Below are 19155 nucleotides of genomic sequence, written 5' to 3' on the forward strand. Positions count from 1 at the left end.
TTGACAGCATATTTTGAGAGGAACAGTTGATAGATTATTGACTGATTTTAGTTTATGGCTCTGCAAGTCATCCAGTTGTCAAAACTAGGGGTTTTTCATTTACAGCACTTAGATAATAGAACGTACACTGGATGGATTATATTAAAATTGGCAAACAATACAAGCATAATGTATGAGTTTAAATAGTATAAATTAAATGAAAGCTTTTATAATTGAACAAAAAGTGCCACATACGTCAGCTCTAACCGATTTCAATCGTTCCACCAGGTGGCGTCACGACTCCATTCATTCACATCAAGCCAAGAAATGTTTATTAAAGAAATATATTTACATGCATATTTACGGGGGGGGGGGGTGATTTTTAACACAATTGAGAATAGTTCAAGTATCTAACAATTGTAATAATTGATAAGTGTAACATATGCTGTGTAAGTTGTATATCTAAAAAGGTAAATCTAGTAAACGTACAAGTAAAAGTACCAAAAGCGTTGATTATGTTCATTTTATAATATTACACAATTTTCATAATATTATGAATATTTTTTAAATATTTTAAAACCGACCCAATGGTCCACAGGGCTCGCCATAGTTCACTCCTCCTCCCGTTTTTTGTGGTCCAGATCCCAAGCACGCTGCACCTCCCCATTCCTTTCCTTCTTTAATAAACATGGCTGAACTGAAAACGGACCGTGAATTAAAGGACTGAACGCGTATGCTCTGGTTGCAGCTTAGCCACAGGACTCCGATACATTCAAACTGTTGATTTACTGAGATGACTAAACATGGAGTGATTGTTTCGGGTGGCATAAACCATAGCACAAAAAGCAGGAAAAGTTGAGAGTTTGACAGCCGCGATCGAAGAGACTTTAACAGGACAGATCAGATACAGCTGAGACCCAACGCTTCTGCATCACCACCACCATAAACCAAACAGGGCTTTTGCGTTTATGGAAATCATGTTTTTGCACACGTACTCTGCTGAAGAACCCGTGGACTAGATGCTAAAAAGTCACCTAAACAGTTCAAACGGGCTCATTTTGAAGTGGATGGATTTGCAGTTTGATCCGGGTTTCGCACATTTATCGTGTCGCGCTGTTTAAACGATGTTCTCTGGTAAACAAACTAAGCCGACTTTTAAGTCTTATCTTCCTCCTCTTCAGGTAAGTGTGCAGCTATGAAACACTAGCATGCTAACGCATAGCAACTGCAGACACATTCATCATGCTCGTATACTGTATATAAAGATTCATCTGGGCTTTTATTCTCTGTGAGCCAAATATACCTTACTGTCCAGTGTCTAGTTTTAACTTATTTTGATATTGGCACACGTTCTGTTCTGTTTGTGACTTGAGGTGTCAGTTCTTTACAGTGTCTACGTGTTGGTATTATTATTGACTATTGTTTCATAGAAGTACTGTTTTTAATCTAGCTAAATACCATAGCCGACCGTACTGTGTAATAATTATGTACTTCGTTATAATTTAGTATCATATGTCAATGTGCCATATGTTACCTCTGGTACCGTCAGTGTTTGATGATACGACCCGTGTCGAAGTGTGTAAAGTGGGTATGTGATGGTGTTTTGAATATTCTTTACACAGACTGATGTGAAGAGAAGCCCCCAACTTCCCATCAAGAAACTCGAAGCAAAACTTCTTCCAGGTTAGTCATTTACTAAATATTTCCTCTGGAAAAAAATGAATGTGGATCATTTCCCACAGACTACACAGTTCACAGACAGCTCAAGATCATCAAAGTTTTGGGAGGCGTGGTTGAAGATTTGATCTGGTGACCAAATGTTTGTAGGTTCAAACCTCAAAAGGGTTGATTCATGTGCTGGAGTGGCTCTAAAAAAGCAAGTAACTTTATATAAGAACGTGTCTGGTGGTTTGCTTCAGACTACCACACATACATTGAAAATCAACAGAAGGCTGCGTGGTGGTTACCGTAGCAAGATTTCTTTGCCATTTACTTTTTTTTACATTGCAGGAGCGATGAACAAGCTATTATCAGCATGTTTTGAGCTTTTGCAGGAGGATGTGTATTGTGTATGTAAGAAAGACATGTGTCAAAAATGACCTGAACATATTCACTGAGGTCCTTGCAGAACAGTATCTTATCCAAACCTATTTCCTGCACTTGTGCTGCCTCTGAATTATTAAGATACTTTAAATGTGATCTTAAATACCGAACCTGTGATCTAGTTGGTTGTGTTTGGGTTTTGATGAAAGCCGAGGATTTTACACGGGGTCTAATTCGCATGGAAAGTAATTTCAGGCGCACATTTCCTAAGGTATGATTAGGTATGAAGGTATGAGGAATTTCTTTTTAGATAATCTCCTCAGCAAAACCTGGCGGCTCTTCTATGCCAACATCAAAGAAATTATAATCTAACAGCCTCACTCAGCCTACTTGAACACAATTCAAAATATTTCATGTGTTTGTCTAATGCATGTCTAATAGGCTACTTTACGATTTCATCTCCCAAATTCCAAATAAAAATATTGTTTTTTATTTGCAGAAAATTGAATTGGGACAAAATGACAAAAATATACTGAACACTACAAAGAAAACAAGTTCATATTTATGCACAAAATACTAATGTTTTTACATGTATTCAGGATCAGTTCAAAAATGAATATGATGAATTTATTCCACAAGCTTCCATGCGTCGTTGCATTCTTTTAATCTTTCACGTTGCTGTTGGGTGACTTTGTCATTCCTGAGGTTTGTTTCTGTTTGACAGACACCTGACTGGAATGGCCACAAACAGAAATGCTGATCAAGGCAAAACTTGCTATTGTGTTGTTATGACCATAATATTAGTTAAATTGCTTGTGTCATTTTGATTTAAAATATCAACAGATATTTTGCACTACCAACAACATTTGAAAAGGGTGTGTAAGATTCTACCTCCAATTCTCATGTCCTGAATAGACAGTACATGCTCTGTAGTTTCAAGACACACAGTTAAATAGTCACCTTGGCTTTTGTTCTGTTACCATGCTATGTCAGATATACACAAATGTACACAAAGCCCAACCGTTAACAACCTGTGTGTCGGCTTTAACTCTTTGATGGCTGAGATATTAATGGAATCTGACAGGTTCTCTGTTCCTAGAAGCTTTGGGAAACCGTCAGAAAGGGCGACTGCAGTATGGGAACTCTTTTAGACGTTCACTCCTTATAATTAAGCTGCACAACACAGACCTTCCCTGTATCCAAAATAGACATCCAACACCGAAATGAAAACAAAAACTCCCTTACGCAATTACTTCTGTGTTTTGTACGCCACGGTGACAGTTTTAGCCGTCTACACATCTAGTTTCTACATAACCTAAATATTTATGCTTTTGCAGGCTGCTAGCATAAAGGTCAAGAGTTTTAAGATGCAGTGGAACGTGCTGAAATGTCAAGGGATTTTTTTTACCCGTTGAAATACAAATCGTCTTTCTATAGTGAAAAAGTATGTGCCATAATTAGTTTGTTTTGCTGGTTGTTTTAACATGACAGTTCTCATGAACTTATGGGTGCAGCAGCACACAAAAGCAGTGTTCGGTTATGAGTGCCTTTGTAGAAATGCCATATTCTCAGGAATATTTGTCACCCATGCATAATTTATTCTGCGACGAAACGTGTAAGAAAAACAGGCTGAAATGGATGAAAATGTAGTTTGTGGTCTTTGGGCATCTGATATGAGTAGACTCTTAATCTCCTATATAATATTCATTCATCATATTAAGCATATTTGAAGAAGTATTAATCCCTTTAGGTGTGAAAATCCCTTTTTGATGTTCATTGTTGACATTTTTTGTTTTGTTTAGAGCATTTGTTTCTGATACACACTGTGAATGGAATTGCTTCAGGTGAGAATGCAGAGAAGTTTGCTCGCATTTAGCTAAAAGACACATGGTTCATCTTTGTCTTCCTTAGAGGATTGTGATCGTTTTACACCGTGGCGGCGTTTCACCAAAACCTAGGCTATGGCAACATTTCCTCTGTCCAAACAACAACGACATTCCAAAGTAACGGAACCATAAATTATACCACATCATATCTCAACAAAACGTGTACAAGATTCCACGAAACTGAATGAATGCACAAAGACTTACAGATAACAATCTCTACCCTCATATCGTTTAAAATGTGCTTTTTAAAGCTCTAATTTCTGCAGCAAAAGGGCGACTACTAAACCATCTGTCAAACCATTTATACTGTGTGTGACAATCGCTCCAAACCCACAGCCAGATGTTGTCATTAAAAACCACCAACGACAACGTTAAGGGGGTGCGAGTATAAAATATAGGCCAAACATAAAATGAAATTAACAGCAAACAGGATTACATATAAAACATGTTACCTTGTCGCAATGCAGTTCATTGCATAATTAGCGGCGAGGTTGAAGAAGTGCAAAATCTGTGACATCCAAATGAAAACACAGGTAATCCAAAAGATGCGCGGATATTTAGTGCAATAAACTGCGACTGCGCAACACCGGCACATGGAGTACATTTTTGAATTATTCACAGATAACGTAACAAATATTATTAATCTTGCAATATTTATACATCTGGCTTGGGCAGATCAGATTGTTAAGTGTTGTGTATGCTAGGGTATGGCAACTGCCGTACGCAAATGCCGCCCCTGGTTTTACATGTGGTGAGATTTCAGTTGAAAGTATTCATTCAGAAATGAATGGTCCATTTAAATCTCTCCACCACTCCCTGCACACAGACGGAGGCCTAACAGTGACCAGCCATCTCAACAAACATGGCTGTTGTCTCATGAACGGTGTCCTTTTACACACATTATCTCTCTCGCTCTCTCTCTCTCTCTCTCTCTCTCGCTCTCTCTCCCCTTGTTATCATGTTGCTTTCATCCATTAACGTGTGACTCTTGCAGCAGCAGCAACAGGAGAGAATTTCTCTGCTGAATTCGATCTGACCTACGGTTACAGCATTTGTTGCCTTCTCCGTCCTCTCTCACTAGCCCTATAGCTATAGTTAACAGAACGTATAGTTTTAACCCTCAGGTATGGAGATCAGAGGCACAACTTTAACACCAGAAGAACCCATGCAGGATGTAAATTAAATTAAAAGTAGCATTAAAAACACATTGTGCACCATAGCATCAATTACAATACTTAAGTACACAATAATTCATTCTTGGCATTAAGTCTAGAACAGCTACAGTGTTTATTAGTATTGTCATGGCATTGGGGTGTGCTGGCATGTATAACCATGTTTGAGACAGCCATCACATTCATACATTGTGACATCACAATATGCTGTATTATGCAAATTCTGTGATTAGTTTACAGCAGTGATGGTTGCATTGTTGGTGGTGCATACTAACGTATGCATCCCATACATAAGTAAAATTATGTATGGGATAACATGTAAAGGTTATTGGTTTGAGCTCCAGGTAAAGTATAGCTTGAATGAAATGTAAATTGCTTTAGATGAAGTTGTCTACCTGGCGAGCAAACGTTCTGCAGTGTGTCGTCATTTGGCAGTGCATTCGCCAACACTTCTATCTGTATATCCTTCCCATCAGTCGTCTAGACGGATCTGCTGTTGTTTATTGATAGATTAAAGAGACTGAGCTGCTGGTTAATCCCTGCAACATGGCAGTCAGACGCACAAGGAGCACAAGGGACCAATACTGATGGTCATTAGCAAACTGGCCTTAATGTGGAACGGTCACTGAAAGAGGAAACTGTGTGAAATTGGTCAATTGTGAGTGTACGTGAAAGAGTAAAAAAAGATTTTGTGGGTTTTCTGTGTGCTGGTGTTGTACATATTTACGAATTTGTAAAGGGAGGTCTGTTTTCGTCTTAGATTTAAGGTTGGGGTTAAGGGTGGGGCTTCTAACAATCATACATATTACACATTTCACATTGCAGTGACTTCATGCAACATCACTATCTCATAACATAGGGAGATCAGGTTGAAATAGCCCCAAGTGGAAATTGTAAAGCTGTGGGGGGAATTGTGGAATTCTGCAAAATAAATGTTCATTGTGTAAATGAAACTTAAGCTCAGTGCATTATATTAGTAGCTGGTAACCCTGTACAGATATACTTTGTAAACGACATGTGCTCAGATTCTGTGGAAAACTGCTTTCTGCAGAACCCCATGGGAGCAGATTCCATGCATACCTAGTCATAAATGTATTGGTTTTACTGGTTTGACTCTCTTAACCAGTTTTGTACCTTTTATGCAAAATCTCCCCTTATTTGCCACAGGGACTAACCTCCATCTTAGTTAGCCTGCACCATTGCCCTACTGTAACCTCTGAAAGCAATCCCAGCTGTGAGAGAGAGCAACACTGACAAACACTCCTCTCGCTCAAACACAAAATGATCACAGCTGGAGTTTGTGTTTTCTTCTTACTCTTCCTCCCAGCGCCTTGATTATCCTTGTCCAATATATTCAAGTCTCTCTTTTTTTTGCCTCTTAATGTCTCTGGACATTTCTCTGAACGAAGAGAGGAAGTGTGCTATGTTAGATCTAAGCAAAATGTGGGTTTCCTTATTTCTGTGTTTTGTGTGTGGGACGGCTGTCTTATGTGCTCTCTTGAACTCAGCCAGAGATGGAAGTAAAGATGTTAGCCACAACCACAGCTTAACAGAATCTGCAGGGACCGATATGGGCAGAATTTGAGTGTCCATAATTTATAAATGTCTGCATGTTCTCTGACTATGAGCTTTGTTTATTTATCCATTAGTTTAATTAGATTATTTATGAACAATATTACAAATATTATATATAACAGTATTTGAAATGCATTCAAACTTCTGTAAATAAATAGTAAACAGTCACCTGCTGCTGTCTTTTTACACTATAACTATATTCTTTGCAGATTGGCTCTGTTCACGCTGGTTATGTCTTTGATGAAATGTTTTTGTTTAAAAAAAAGTGTGTTCAGGCGTCTCATCATGCTAAAAGTTTATGCGACTGTTTAGTCTTCACAACAGGTTGTTTCATTTAATAGGGCATTTTTCCACATGAAAGCAGGTTCATGGTCCTCTCTCAGTGGGTTTTCCCTGGAACACCAGCATAAAGAAGCTCAAGTGTGTGTTACCTGAGCGGTTATTGATCCAGAATGTTGGATCCGTCTTTCTTAGTTCAGACTTTAACAAGAACCTGCTGGTGTTTTGTTAAGGAATAGAACCATGTTACAAACAAAATGCACTGTTGCTCATTGCTTGTCTTGGTCATGCATTGCTAGAACAACTTTTTCATGGACAGCTTTTTTGCTTGTTGCTTTATCATGTGCTACCTATTTGGACATACTTGAAAACATTGGACGACATAATAATTTGAAGTTTTATATTTGAATCACTCGCCTCATGTATATAATCATCTCTACAATCTCAAAGTTACAATTTTGACTTGCATTTGGTAGGTGTGAATTTTAGACTCTGGATCCAACCCAATGTGCTAGCTTAACACCAAGCACATTCCGTTCCTTTCAGACTCCATGATTAATCTTAAGAAATATTGAAAATGATGCCAGAAAAATTAAATCTGTTTACACAAATTAGATTTAGTGTTGCACCCACTAATCCATGTTATAAACTTTTTTGGTCTGTTCCAGCACTACATTTTCCAAGTTTAACACATGCCATAATGTTCAAACAAATTAAAATAAAGAATGCGAATACAATTTGTTTTCCCTTCCTTGAAATCTCACATTCTTGTTAATACGTCACAGGTGAGATAGTTGTGAACGAAGCAAACTTTGTGAAGAAATGCATAGGAGGAGAAACCTGTCAGGATGACCTTTGGGGGAAGCTTGTCTGTACCAACTTCAAGGTTTCCTTCATTGCCCACAATTCCTTGCCACAGCAGGTAAGCACAGACATATCAAATGTTTAGATTTATTTTACTTCATTTTTAATGTTAAATTGAAAATGTTATTAATTTTTTTTATTTAGGTTTAAATGAACTTTTATAAATTCTACATTAATATGTAATATAATAGTATAGTTTTGTTGTATTATTTAAAACATTTGTGTCAGATTATCTTGTTCATTATGACATCTGCATTTAGAGCAGTGCTGACTTTTGTACCTCTAGCAATTCCACACGACTGAATTTTGTTTTGCTTGTTTTGCTGTTTTTCAATGCAAATGGAAAATGATTAACCCTTTACCCAGAAACCCTGTAAAAAGGTTTTGGACCATGTCATTTGAAAAAATTCAAAGTTCTTTTCCGTAGCAGTGGAAACTACTGTACGTTTGCACTACTTCCTGTATGTATCTCTAAATCTGCTGTTAAGCATGTTAATCATCAGCCGCAGTCAGTTAGCTATCACAGATGACTAAAGAATAAAGGGTCAATTGTTAGACTTCAAAAATATAATGATTCATCCCTAAACATAGAACACGACGTTATTATAACTGGAAGATTTTGATTAAAAAGTACAAATAGTCACAATTATGAATACAGCAGTAATTGAACATAATGGAAAATGACTGTTGTGCTTTGTTTTTTATTTAAAGAGGTTCCAGTGCGCACACCGTCTCCTGGGAGAGCATGATGTCCCGCTGGCGTGTGTGGAGCAGGCAGTGACGGGTAATTCTACAACACCTGAACACACACTTCCCAAACACCTGCCATACTACACTCAGACTTTATACTGCTGCTGTCTTCTGCTGATATTCTAAAGGCTGCTTAAAGTGGAGATAACACACACAGTTTCTGCCAATCTCATATTAATCTTGAGTACCTATAGAGTAGTATTGCATACTTCGTATCTTTGAAGAGTCTTTAGTTTGATCATGTTTATAAAATACAGATACAGCTGTCCGTTTATTTCCGAAAACAGGCGACCTCCTGAACGCGTGTGGAGGATGGAACTAAAGCACAAGCACACAATACATCATCGCATTATCCCTGCATATCTGTTGATTCACTATAAATTTGTGTTTTTTACATAATGCACGTAGGTGCCGATTGCCAACAAAACACAGACATATGACTCGGGTTCACTTACCGCGTGTGGTTCATGACCGGCATCTTTTAGTGCTGGGACCGCTCCGTCTATCAGTTTCAATGATCTCTAAATCCAGCGTTATATCCACTGTTTATATAACATTCATTACTGAAATGCAGTGAATAAACAAACACAGCTGAACGAAGCACACGGATGGGCGTGCTCTTTCTCTCACTGGTTGATGCGTGGGCGTGCTCTTTCTCTTGCACTCGCTGGTTGACGTGTGGGCGTGCTTTTCTGGGAGAATAGCCAAATAAGAGACTAAGAAAAGTTGTTACGTGACGGAATTTCATGTTCGAAAAAAACTTCCTGAAACCTATATGAACCTTGGGGGAGTGTATCAAGCACAGAAATACTACATCATTCATCCAACATGAAATTTGGCTGACGATTAATTGTGTAATAATTTTTTTTTAGGACTTTGGCGATTATGATGGTTAATTGTCTGTTTTAGGGCTTTGACATTTAATTCTCATACATTTTTTATTCTGCTTTGAAACGACCATTTTGTTCTGTATATAAGACAGTTTTTTTCTTGGAAATACTGTACATCTGAAAAAATGGGGTCATCATATATTTAAGGTGTAGGCTTTTACGTGTGAATAACACAATCGCCAAATACTTGTAAATTGATCAGGGCTGAATTGAAGCCACCATTAAAATGCTATCAGTCATAGAAAAGCTTCTAGTCTGTTTTTTTCTCACTTGCAAGACTACAATAACATTTTACTTCTATGGTAATGAAATTTTGGTAGGCTGGTTTTCACACTGAGATTATTTTAAAGGACACATCAGATGAAAACCCCACTTCTTCTGTGTTTAAGTGCTATAAGCGGGTCCCCGGTGCATCTAGCAACCCAGAAAACGTGAAAAATAAGAACCCAGTAAGTTTGTTTTGGTGTGCCTTTCCCTGCAAGCATGTGAGAAATTGAGCCGTTCAGATTTCGCTCCGATAGTGATGTCCAAAGCGGATTTTATTATAATGTTACCGCCCCTTAATCTACACAGTTCCACCCACTGCGCTCCGCCATTGTTGTTTTCACAAGCGACAGCGGTGTATGTGACGCCATGGCTAAAGTTCATGGACAACATGCAATGTAATCCAAACCTAGGAAGAGACAGGAGTGGATTTATTTTACTTTTAGTGGAAATCCATCAGAAACCATAAGTAAAAACCTGCTTGTTTGCGCGATTCACTTCAAACCGGAGTGCTTTTTCAACCTGGGACAGTACAAGCAGGATTAGCTTCAAAGTTGTTCCTCAAGAGGGATCGAGACTGACTGAATGAGACAAAACTGCCGATGTAAGTAATATTTATCAACAGTCTGAATTGACATAAATGTCCTGTATATATAGGAGGATAACGTTAGCATATGGTAGCGAAGGGAGCTAAGCCAGTCACTGGCTAAATAGAACATTCAAAGCCAGTGTTAAACTTACTATATATAAGTACAGATGGACACTTGTAGTTTAGCTGTATGAATGTTAATACATTATGTGCGTTAATATGTTTAGCTGCGGCAAGCTGTTTGTTTTGCTAATGAACAGGGTCGAACACTGGGGTTAGTTTAGTTTTAAACGTCTCAAATCATTCATGCTTAGGCTGAAAAATCTGTCACAGCAAACTAGCTCTCACGTTGTGTGTAACGTTATAACTTGTCAATGACAAGCGCTAAAATCCATGATTCCGCTGAGATCTGCAGTGGATTCCGTGGATTTTAGGTAAGCATACACGCACAACGTAAGCGCATTAGGATGCGCTGTTTGCTGTGACTGATTTTTTGTCTCCGGACGAATGATTTGAGACGTTTAAGACGAAACTAACCGCAGAGGAATTCAGGAAATATCATTTAGCTCAGGGGTATTCAATTAAAGTTCCAAGAGGTCCAGTCTTTATACTTTCTTCCAAATGTAGGTCCGGACAATGTTTTTTTTAAATAACAAAAAATAAATATTTAATCAATTTAGCCCACTTGGATATATATATAAAAGATATGATCTTTTATCAGGCCATTTATTTTATATTTTGATATCCACAGTATGTATGTATTGTAGGCTCTGTGGCTTTAGGGCAGTGGTCACCAACCCTGTTCCTGGAGATCGACCGTCCTGCAGACTGCAGCTCCAACACTGCTTCAGCACACCTGTCTGTAATTATCAAGCAAACCTGAACACCTTGATTAGATAGTTCAGGTGTGTTTGATTGGGGTTAGAGCTGAAATCTTCAGGACGGTCGATCTCCAGGAGCAGGGTTGGTGACCACTGCTTTAGGGGAATGCCCTCTTAATAGAAGTCTGATCATTAATATTTGTAAAAAAAAAGCTACAAACAACAAATTTAATGTAAGAATTAAATTGCTCTCATCATAAACAGAAAACAAAGTTACTTACTAAATTAGCCTTTCCATGCCTTTCATACCAGAACTACTTCTATCTTTAAATTCCCAATTTGAACAAAATGTGATCCTGCTTGTGAAAACCCAGCGAGTCTTTTTACTGTTTTCTACATAAAATCATCCTACAGAATATTCTGTGAAAATATAACAACAATATCTTCAATATTGACTGAATAATGCCATTTCAAAGATTAAAATTTTAGTTAATGCTTGAAATTAATCTTTGATGCTTGTTATTTAATAATTCATTCGTTTATGAGACTTTAGCCTGGGTTTTCACAGGGACACAAATGTTTACATGGTGATCAATAATGCTAATGATAAATGTAGGCTAGATAAAAACGTTATGGTTCATAAAATATTGCAAATCTGGTTGAAAGGTTGGAGACATATAGCAAACAGTAAACAGACTGACAGAAACAAATACTTTAATATTGCTGCATTTTGTTTACTGTTGTGTCTCCATTTATCTGCTCTGCGTGTCTGCACTAGTGTTGTTAAAATAAGCATGTGTCTGCTGCTCTTCATGTGGCGCGTCTTTGGCGGAAGAAAAGCAGCACACGCGGAGCCGAAACGGTTCAAATGAAGCGCGTTTATAGTAGGGCTGCAACAACTAATCTATAATAATCGATAATGAAATTCGTTGTCAACGAATTTCATTATCGATTAGTTGGTCTGTGACATCACTTGACATCACGCAGTTATAAATCAAGCGCGTCTTCTTCCCTTTTAAAATCACCGTTTTAGATGTGTCTCTCCTTGCAGCATGAGCTGCGCAGTTTTAAAGTCAGACGTGTCTCTCCATGGATGCGTCTCTTCGTGCAGCGCGAGATGCGCAATTTTAAAGAGTACATTCCTCGAGATCATAAAAAATACATTTCATGAAGTGTTTAATTTTGCCGTGTTTGAATGTAAGCAATCTGCCAAGTTGTAAATCCGAAGGTGAACGAATAACAAAGTTATTAGCTTATAAAAAAGGTAATCGACTCTGAATCACGCGAACAAGCCATGACCTGTCCGAATCTTTAACCACAATGTACCTACGTCACTAGAAAAATCCCCGCCTACTGACTGCGAAAACTTAACTCTCTCCTCCCCAAACACTGTACTAGCTCGTTCGTGACGTGTGCATCATGTCTAAGAGAAGCTGTGTTCTATGTAGTGAAACTAAGTCAGTCTTATTTTCACTACCAAAGGAAGAACTTCTGAGGAAAAAATGGTTACTATTTATTTTTCAAACGACACCAAAGGAGTATAAACCGAACGTTTTACTTTGCGCGCGTCATTTTACCGAAGATTGCTTCATCAATCTTGGCGCCTTTACTGCAGGATACATTAAACGTCTTTCCTTAAAAGATGTTGCAATACCAACTTTATTTGGACCTGTAAGCTCCACCGAATCACAACCTGTAAGTGTGACTCTTTATTTTTGTCTTTACTTAAAATTAAATTTGTGTGACGTTATCTCATGTCTGTGTTTAGCTAACGTTACCGTTATTTTTGGGGTTGTTACTGTTTGTTTACCTAACGTTAGCTATAAACTCGTTGCGCTAATGTAAGTGTTCAACCATATTAACTCGCAAAGTCTTTATTTCAAGAACTGCGTGGTGTACTATAGTTATAATAACATCTGAAGATACGAACACCGTACACTGTATGCCGTGATAACTAACTGTTACAAGAGAAGTGTCTAAAACAGTCCTTTTTCTTACTGGCATCTGTATAAGGATTAAAGAATGATTCGTCAGACTCGGGCTCGAACTGGTAAGGTAAAATCGACGCCATCTCTCTCTATACACTGTTAATATCCAACCACCTGCAAACCGTAATACAGCAGTAATGATAGGCGGTCCATTTGCGACACATGCTGAACGCGTTTGACCAATCACAGCAGACTAGACCATTTGACCATCACAGCAGACTAGACCATCTACCAATCAGATCAGACTACGCTGGCGAAAGCGAATTACAAGATGAATCGCGAACGAATCATTTGAGAGTCATCAAGAACTAAGGTAAAAAACTGCTTATTATTACGACAATAATAGTATTTTACATCATGTTATTACATTAAACTTGTTGTCGACACTCCATAAACCAAAATAAGCCCTTAAAAAATATTGAGAATGTATTCTTTTTAAAGTCACACGTGTCTCTCAGCGCAGCGCAGTGCGCAGTTTTAAAGCACACGTGTCTCTCAGTGCAGCGCGAGGTCGCAGTTTTTAAAGTCACACGTGCTCTCCAGTGCAGCGCGAGTGCGCAGTTTTAAAGTCACACGTGCCTCTCATCAAGCACGAGTGCACAGTTTTAAAGTCACACGTTATCTCTCGAGTCAGCGCGAGCGTGCGAGTTTAGTCAGACTGTCTCTTCGTGCAGCGCGAGCACATTTTAAGTCGACGTGATCTCCGTGGTTGCGTCTCTCCGTGCGGCACAAGTTGCGCAGTTTTAAAGTCACACGTGTCTCTCCGTGCTGCGCGAGGTACGCAGTTTTAAAGTCACACGTGTCTCTCCGTGCTGCGCGAGGTACCGACGTGTATCTCCGTGGTTGCGTCTCTCCGTGCGGCACAAGTTGCGCAGTTTTAAAGTCACACGTGTCTCTCCGTGCTGCGCGAGGTACGCAGTTTTAAAGTCACACGTGTCTCTCCGTGCTGCGCGAGGTACGCAGTTTTAAAGTCAGACGTGTATCTCCGTGGTTGCGTCTCTCAGTGCAGCACGAGGTGCACAGTTTTAAAGTCAGACGTGTCTCTCGGTGCATGCGTCTCTCCATGCAGCACGAGGTGCGCAGTTTTAAAGTCAGGCGTGTTCTGCATGCATCTCTTCAAGCTGCGCAGTTTTAAATTTTAAAAGGGAGCGGTGTTTAAATGACAAAATTAAAGATTATATTAGTAAAACCCAATTTGTGGCGTTTGCACTTTGCAAAGTACATATTAGGCTAAATACCCTGATTTGGTGGTTTATTTAGTTCAGAGGTGGGTAACGAAGTACATTTACTTGAGTACTGTACTTAAGTACACTTTTTGAGTATTTGTACTTAAGTATTACTTTTTCTGTTTACTTTTTACTGTACTTCACTACATTTGAATGACAATATCTCAATTTTCATGGCACAAAAAATTATTTCCTTGGCCGACCCTCCCCTCGCTCCCACGTTTGGGAGAGACTATTGTCAGTTGCTTCTAATATGACACACCTGAATCAACTCACCAGGTGTGTTAATTATGGAGACATTCACAACATTTTGGGAGAAGGCTAATGAGTTCAGTTGTGTATACTTTTCCCATATCTGATTTACTTATTATAAGCAAAAGATGTAATTACATTTATATCCGTTTAATCGGTTAATCGAAAAAATTAATTAATAAATAATCGCCCAACTAAACGATTATCAAAATAATCGTTAGTTGTAGCCCTAGTTTATAGCTAAAAGATATCACAGGATATAGCAACAAAAGATCAATTACATAAATGTTCCTGAGAGTACGCGTGATGTGATTCTCCGTTGTGTAGACGTGCGGCTCAATTTAAACAACTGAAAGAGTCAAAATTTTAAATGTCTGCCGGATCCGGACCTTTGCTTCGTTTCATCCGGACCGCGGTCCGCCAGTTGACGATGACTGATTTAGCTAAACCATTGCCATGGCAGTATTACACGTGTGTTGTGTTGACACGCTGGACAGAAGGGGGGCGGGGTTCGCTGTAACTCATCAGTTAAAGAGACATGCTCCAAAACGGGTTGCTGTGAGCATAGCTGTTTTTGACGAGGCAAGAAGGGTTTTGTTTACACAGCCATTGAGTGTTTTTAAGCAAAATATGTTCCAAAATATTTCATGAAGACCCTAATAAATCATACCAACTTGTTGAAAGTGCTCGTCTGAGGAGACCTTTAAGTAATATTAAATTGTAGGTTTGCAGGTTATTTTTGTGGTTTATGCTTTAAACTTTTTTTTTTTTAAGTGATGGATGGTGTTGTGGTGGTACATGTTACCAGTATTGCCATACTTTAGTTACAATATATACACTAACATATGCAATATGCAGGCACTACAGCTCCCGCTTGTGTCTTCTATAGAGATGTGCAATAATTGCGATGATCTGAAATCATTGCGATGAGGTCAAACAATTGCGATGAGACAATTATTTAAAGGGGTGCTGCAACGGTGTGTCATGCATTCTGACTTATTTACAATGTTAAACGTGCTGTCTTCTCATGCTTAACATGGTCAACTTTTCAAAAAACGAGTTGGGCGTATTACGTAGTATTTCTGTGCTCGATACACTCCCCCAGCGATCGTACAGGTTTCGGAAAGTTTTTTTCGAACATATAAAACTGTTTCGTAACAATTTTTCTTAGTCCCTTATTGGACAATTCTCCTGGAAAAGCACGCGGCACGCCCACGCAGCAGCAAGGACAGCAGGAGAAGGAGCATGCGCAGACATCACTTTCACTTGTGTGCAGGAGAGAGAGAGCATATGTTCACGAAGTTCAGGTGTTTGTTTGTTCACTGCATTTGGGTGATGAATGTTATATAAACGGTGGATATAACGCTGGATTTGGAGATCATTTGTAACTGATGTATGGAGCCGTCCCAGCGCTAAAAGATGCCGGACATGAACCGCATGCGGTGAGTGAAACTGATGTCTGTGTTTTGTTGGCAATGGGTGCGCACGTGCTTTAGTTCAGCCTACCCCTTCCCCCCCCACACGCGCCATATGCTTTTGGAAAAATCGTACAGCTGTATCTATCTTTTATAAATGTGATCAAACTAAATACTCTTTGAAGATTCGAAGTATGCAATACTACTCTATAGTAGACATATGCCAGGTTAACCGAAAATATATATCATGTGATTTATGCACAACTTGTGAGTGAAGTACGGTAAAATGCTGCTGCATCCGAAAGCCAGAGGGCGCTCTCGTGCAGAAACTCTGAATACGCACTGCAGAAGAAGACCATAACACACGTAGTAGTAGGAAATGCCTAAGGACATGTTTTTATCACCGATCCTCAAGCCTCCTCAGGTATTTTTATGATAATAAAGTATATTTATAATGATCATGTTTGACGGGTGTTGCTTTTTCAAATGCGCGTTACAAGCGACTCAAACTCGCACTGCTTTTAGATCGAGCAGCATTTCTACTGATTCTACTGAAAATAGGGCCCATTGTGTTAATTTAACGTCTAAATAGGACTATAATTTAGTCTTTAGAGAATTTAATGAGAACTATTCCTGCTGAAACATTTCACTTTGACATCTGTTAAGACTTTGATATCCGTGTCATGGTCGATACATTGTTCAGATTTTTCAGAAACCCTTGAGGAGGTGTGAGACCTGTAGTCTTACAAAAGAAAGATGTCAGAAATGTGAGATTTAAGCTAAAAGCTGTTTAGCAGAAACAAGATGTTGATGAAATCTCATTGTATCTCTTTCGGTCTTTCTTTGCTAACCTTATTTCTATCCTTTTTTCTTTTTCCCAAACTACTACAATATTTGCCTTAGCATAACAGAAAGGATCACGTGTCCTAAATGAATAACTGTAGCACGGTTTGCTTGGATTTTTTCCACTAGCGATGCAGTCAGTTATGACAGTACAGAGTAGCTACATAACCGGTTTGGCTGGCTGTTTTTAGCATAGCTGTAGATGAGCTCATGCAGTCAGACTGCAGCCCGAGTCTGGCCCGATTAATCTTGTTTGTGTTAGATCCTTGCACTCCCCTCATTGCTGACTTAGCCCCCCAAGTGCTGGATTGCTATGCTAAACAGATCATGAGCATAAAGCCTGCTTTTTTGTCTTTTATACTCTGTCTGCCTGTGAGGCTTTAACAAACGACCTTTATAGAGATTCAAGCTTGGCAAAAGCACACTGTGTTCTTTGAAGCTCCAGCCTGTCAGTAAGGCACGCAGTGACCCCCACAGTGTGGGATGGGTCATTTGGAGTCCGTCCTAATACTGTACTCATTAAAGAAAAGAAAGCAAATCTGGTGTTTTAGCAATACACTTGTTGAAAGAATGCTGCCCATTGTGTTAATGTGTTAAAGTGACAGTTCACCCAAAAATGAAATTTAACTCACACAAACCAGTGCAAGTCGAGAGGTACCGCTGTTGTTCGTTACTAACAATATTCAAAATATCTTCTTTTGTGTTCTGCAGAAGAAAGAAAGTCGTACAGGTTTGAAATGACATGAGGGCTTTAAATACGTTCAAGGGCCTTATACCTCATACCTACGGCCAAAGAGCTCAGAACGACAGCTTTTGCGAACAGGATATTTGCTTTGATACACCTGTTCTATAAACAAGAAATTAGTATCAAGTCCTGTTTACACACAGTATACAGCTATTTTTTTATTTTTCGTCAACCAGTGAAAATAGTTCCACAGATATCTATGTAATGAACACAGTTCTAGTTGTTAGATAGGCATGTGTGTAACGTTTAAGTCATACATACTATGTGAATTAAACATGTTTTGTTCGTCTGAAGCTTTTCATTCAGAGTCGACTGACCACCAGAGATATTTAGTGTCTGCCTACTAGAACAAGAACCATCTGACCTGAGTTTATTTTTTACACTTCTTGCTTTGGTGTCCATTTCCTCTCACTATTGATCTATTAATAGATAGCATTACTTGAATAAGAGGAACTCGGAGGTATACTGTTGTTCTCTAGAACTACAGATGTTAAAAACAGAACAGAAGCGTAAAAATGTACTACACTTGTATTCCTGTTATAACGTTACCGTGTCAGTTACTTTAGGGAAGAAGAACTGACCTTATTCTTTCTCTCGTTTTCGTATTATACTTCTACTTACTTTGCAATTTATTCTCATGAATAATGTCAGATTACGTTGTATTTTGAATAAATTGAAATTTGGGATTCTTTTAAATATTTGTTTACGATGTTCAGTATGTCTGCAGTATAGCAGAGAAATTCCATTTTAATGATATGTAATACATATTACTACTTGGAGATTAGTGAGATTACTGTTAGGGGTGTAGATGTGGTTTAACAGGAAGTGCATGTGCCCTGACACATTCAACCGTGTTGCTCACGCAGGTGGCAAAAGTCTGGTTTATGTCATATCCAGATCCTGTTTCACCGTTTTCATGTTCAGTCATCAGTATATCAGTAATAGTGACCAAAACACATATTTGTTTGTTTTTCTAGTGAATGATGCAAAGGGGAAGCAGAAGGTTTTAGGATCCAATCAGAAGCTGAAGTTTAACCCCACTGAGCTCATCTTATACTGCAAAGACTTCCGCATCATTCGCTTCCGCTTCGATGAGGCTGGACCTGAGAGTGCCAAAAAGGTACACAACCCATGCACGCAAGCATAATCCATGTCTCACAGTCTCTTGCAACCAGACACATTCCCACATTACATTTCATACATTTATGCATTTGGCAGACGCTTTTATCCTATACATTTGTTTCTAAGTATGTGCAATCCACTGGGATCAAAACCACGACCTTGGCGTTGTTGACGCCATGCTCTTACCACTGAGCTACAGGAAAGCTCACACATGCCCACACACCTCTGCGTACCATGTGATTGTGAATTCATTTAAGAGGATTAAAAGCTAATGGCTTTGACTGCACCGCCCCACACAAGTCTAAACAGTCTTAAAGTTTTCCCCCACATGAGTTTTAAAGTAAAATTGTCAACAAAGTATGAGGAACCCGAGCATGGTTTTGAGTTCTTTTTCTTTGAATGAAGTAGAAGCTTGCATTGTATCAATTTTTTTGTTTGTTTTGTCACTGCCT

General features: G+C 38.8%; 1 protein-coding gene across 1 annotated transcript in view; it reads left to right on the forward strand.

Moving 5' to 3' along the window:
- Window positions 1-642: 642 nt before the first annotated feature.
- The window catches only part of mtmr10 (myotubularin related protein 10), a 30603-nt gene continuing 12090 nt past the window's right edge, over window positions 643-19155 (forward strand). The window contains exons 1-5 of the mRNA XM_057331090.1: window positions 643-1160; window positions 1602-1662; window positions 7720-7856; window positions 8510-8582; window positions 18559-18701. Of these exons, the coding sequence (XP_057187073.1) occupies window positions 1104-1160; window positions 1602-1662; window positions 7720-7856; window positions 8510-8582; window positions 18559-18701 (471 nt within the window). The 5' untranslated portion in view covers window positions 643-1103. The remainder of the gene's footprint in view (window positions 1161-1601; window positions 1663-7719; window positions 7857-8509; window positions 8583-18558; window positions 18702-19155) is intronic.

The sequence above is a fragment of the Triplophysa rosa genome, linkage group LG1 (assembly GCF_024868665.1).
Source record: "Triplophysa rosa linkage group LG1, Trosa_1v2, whole genome shotgun sequence".
NCBI classification, from domain to species: domain Eukaryota; kingdom Metazoa; phylum Chordata; class Actinopteri; order Cypriniformes; family Nemacheilidae; genus Triplophysa; species Triplophysa rosa.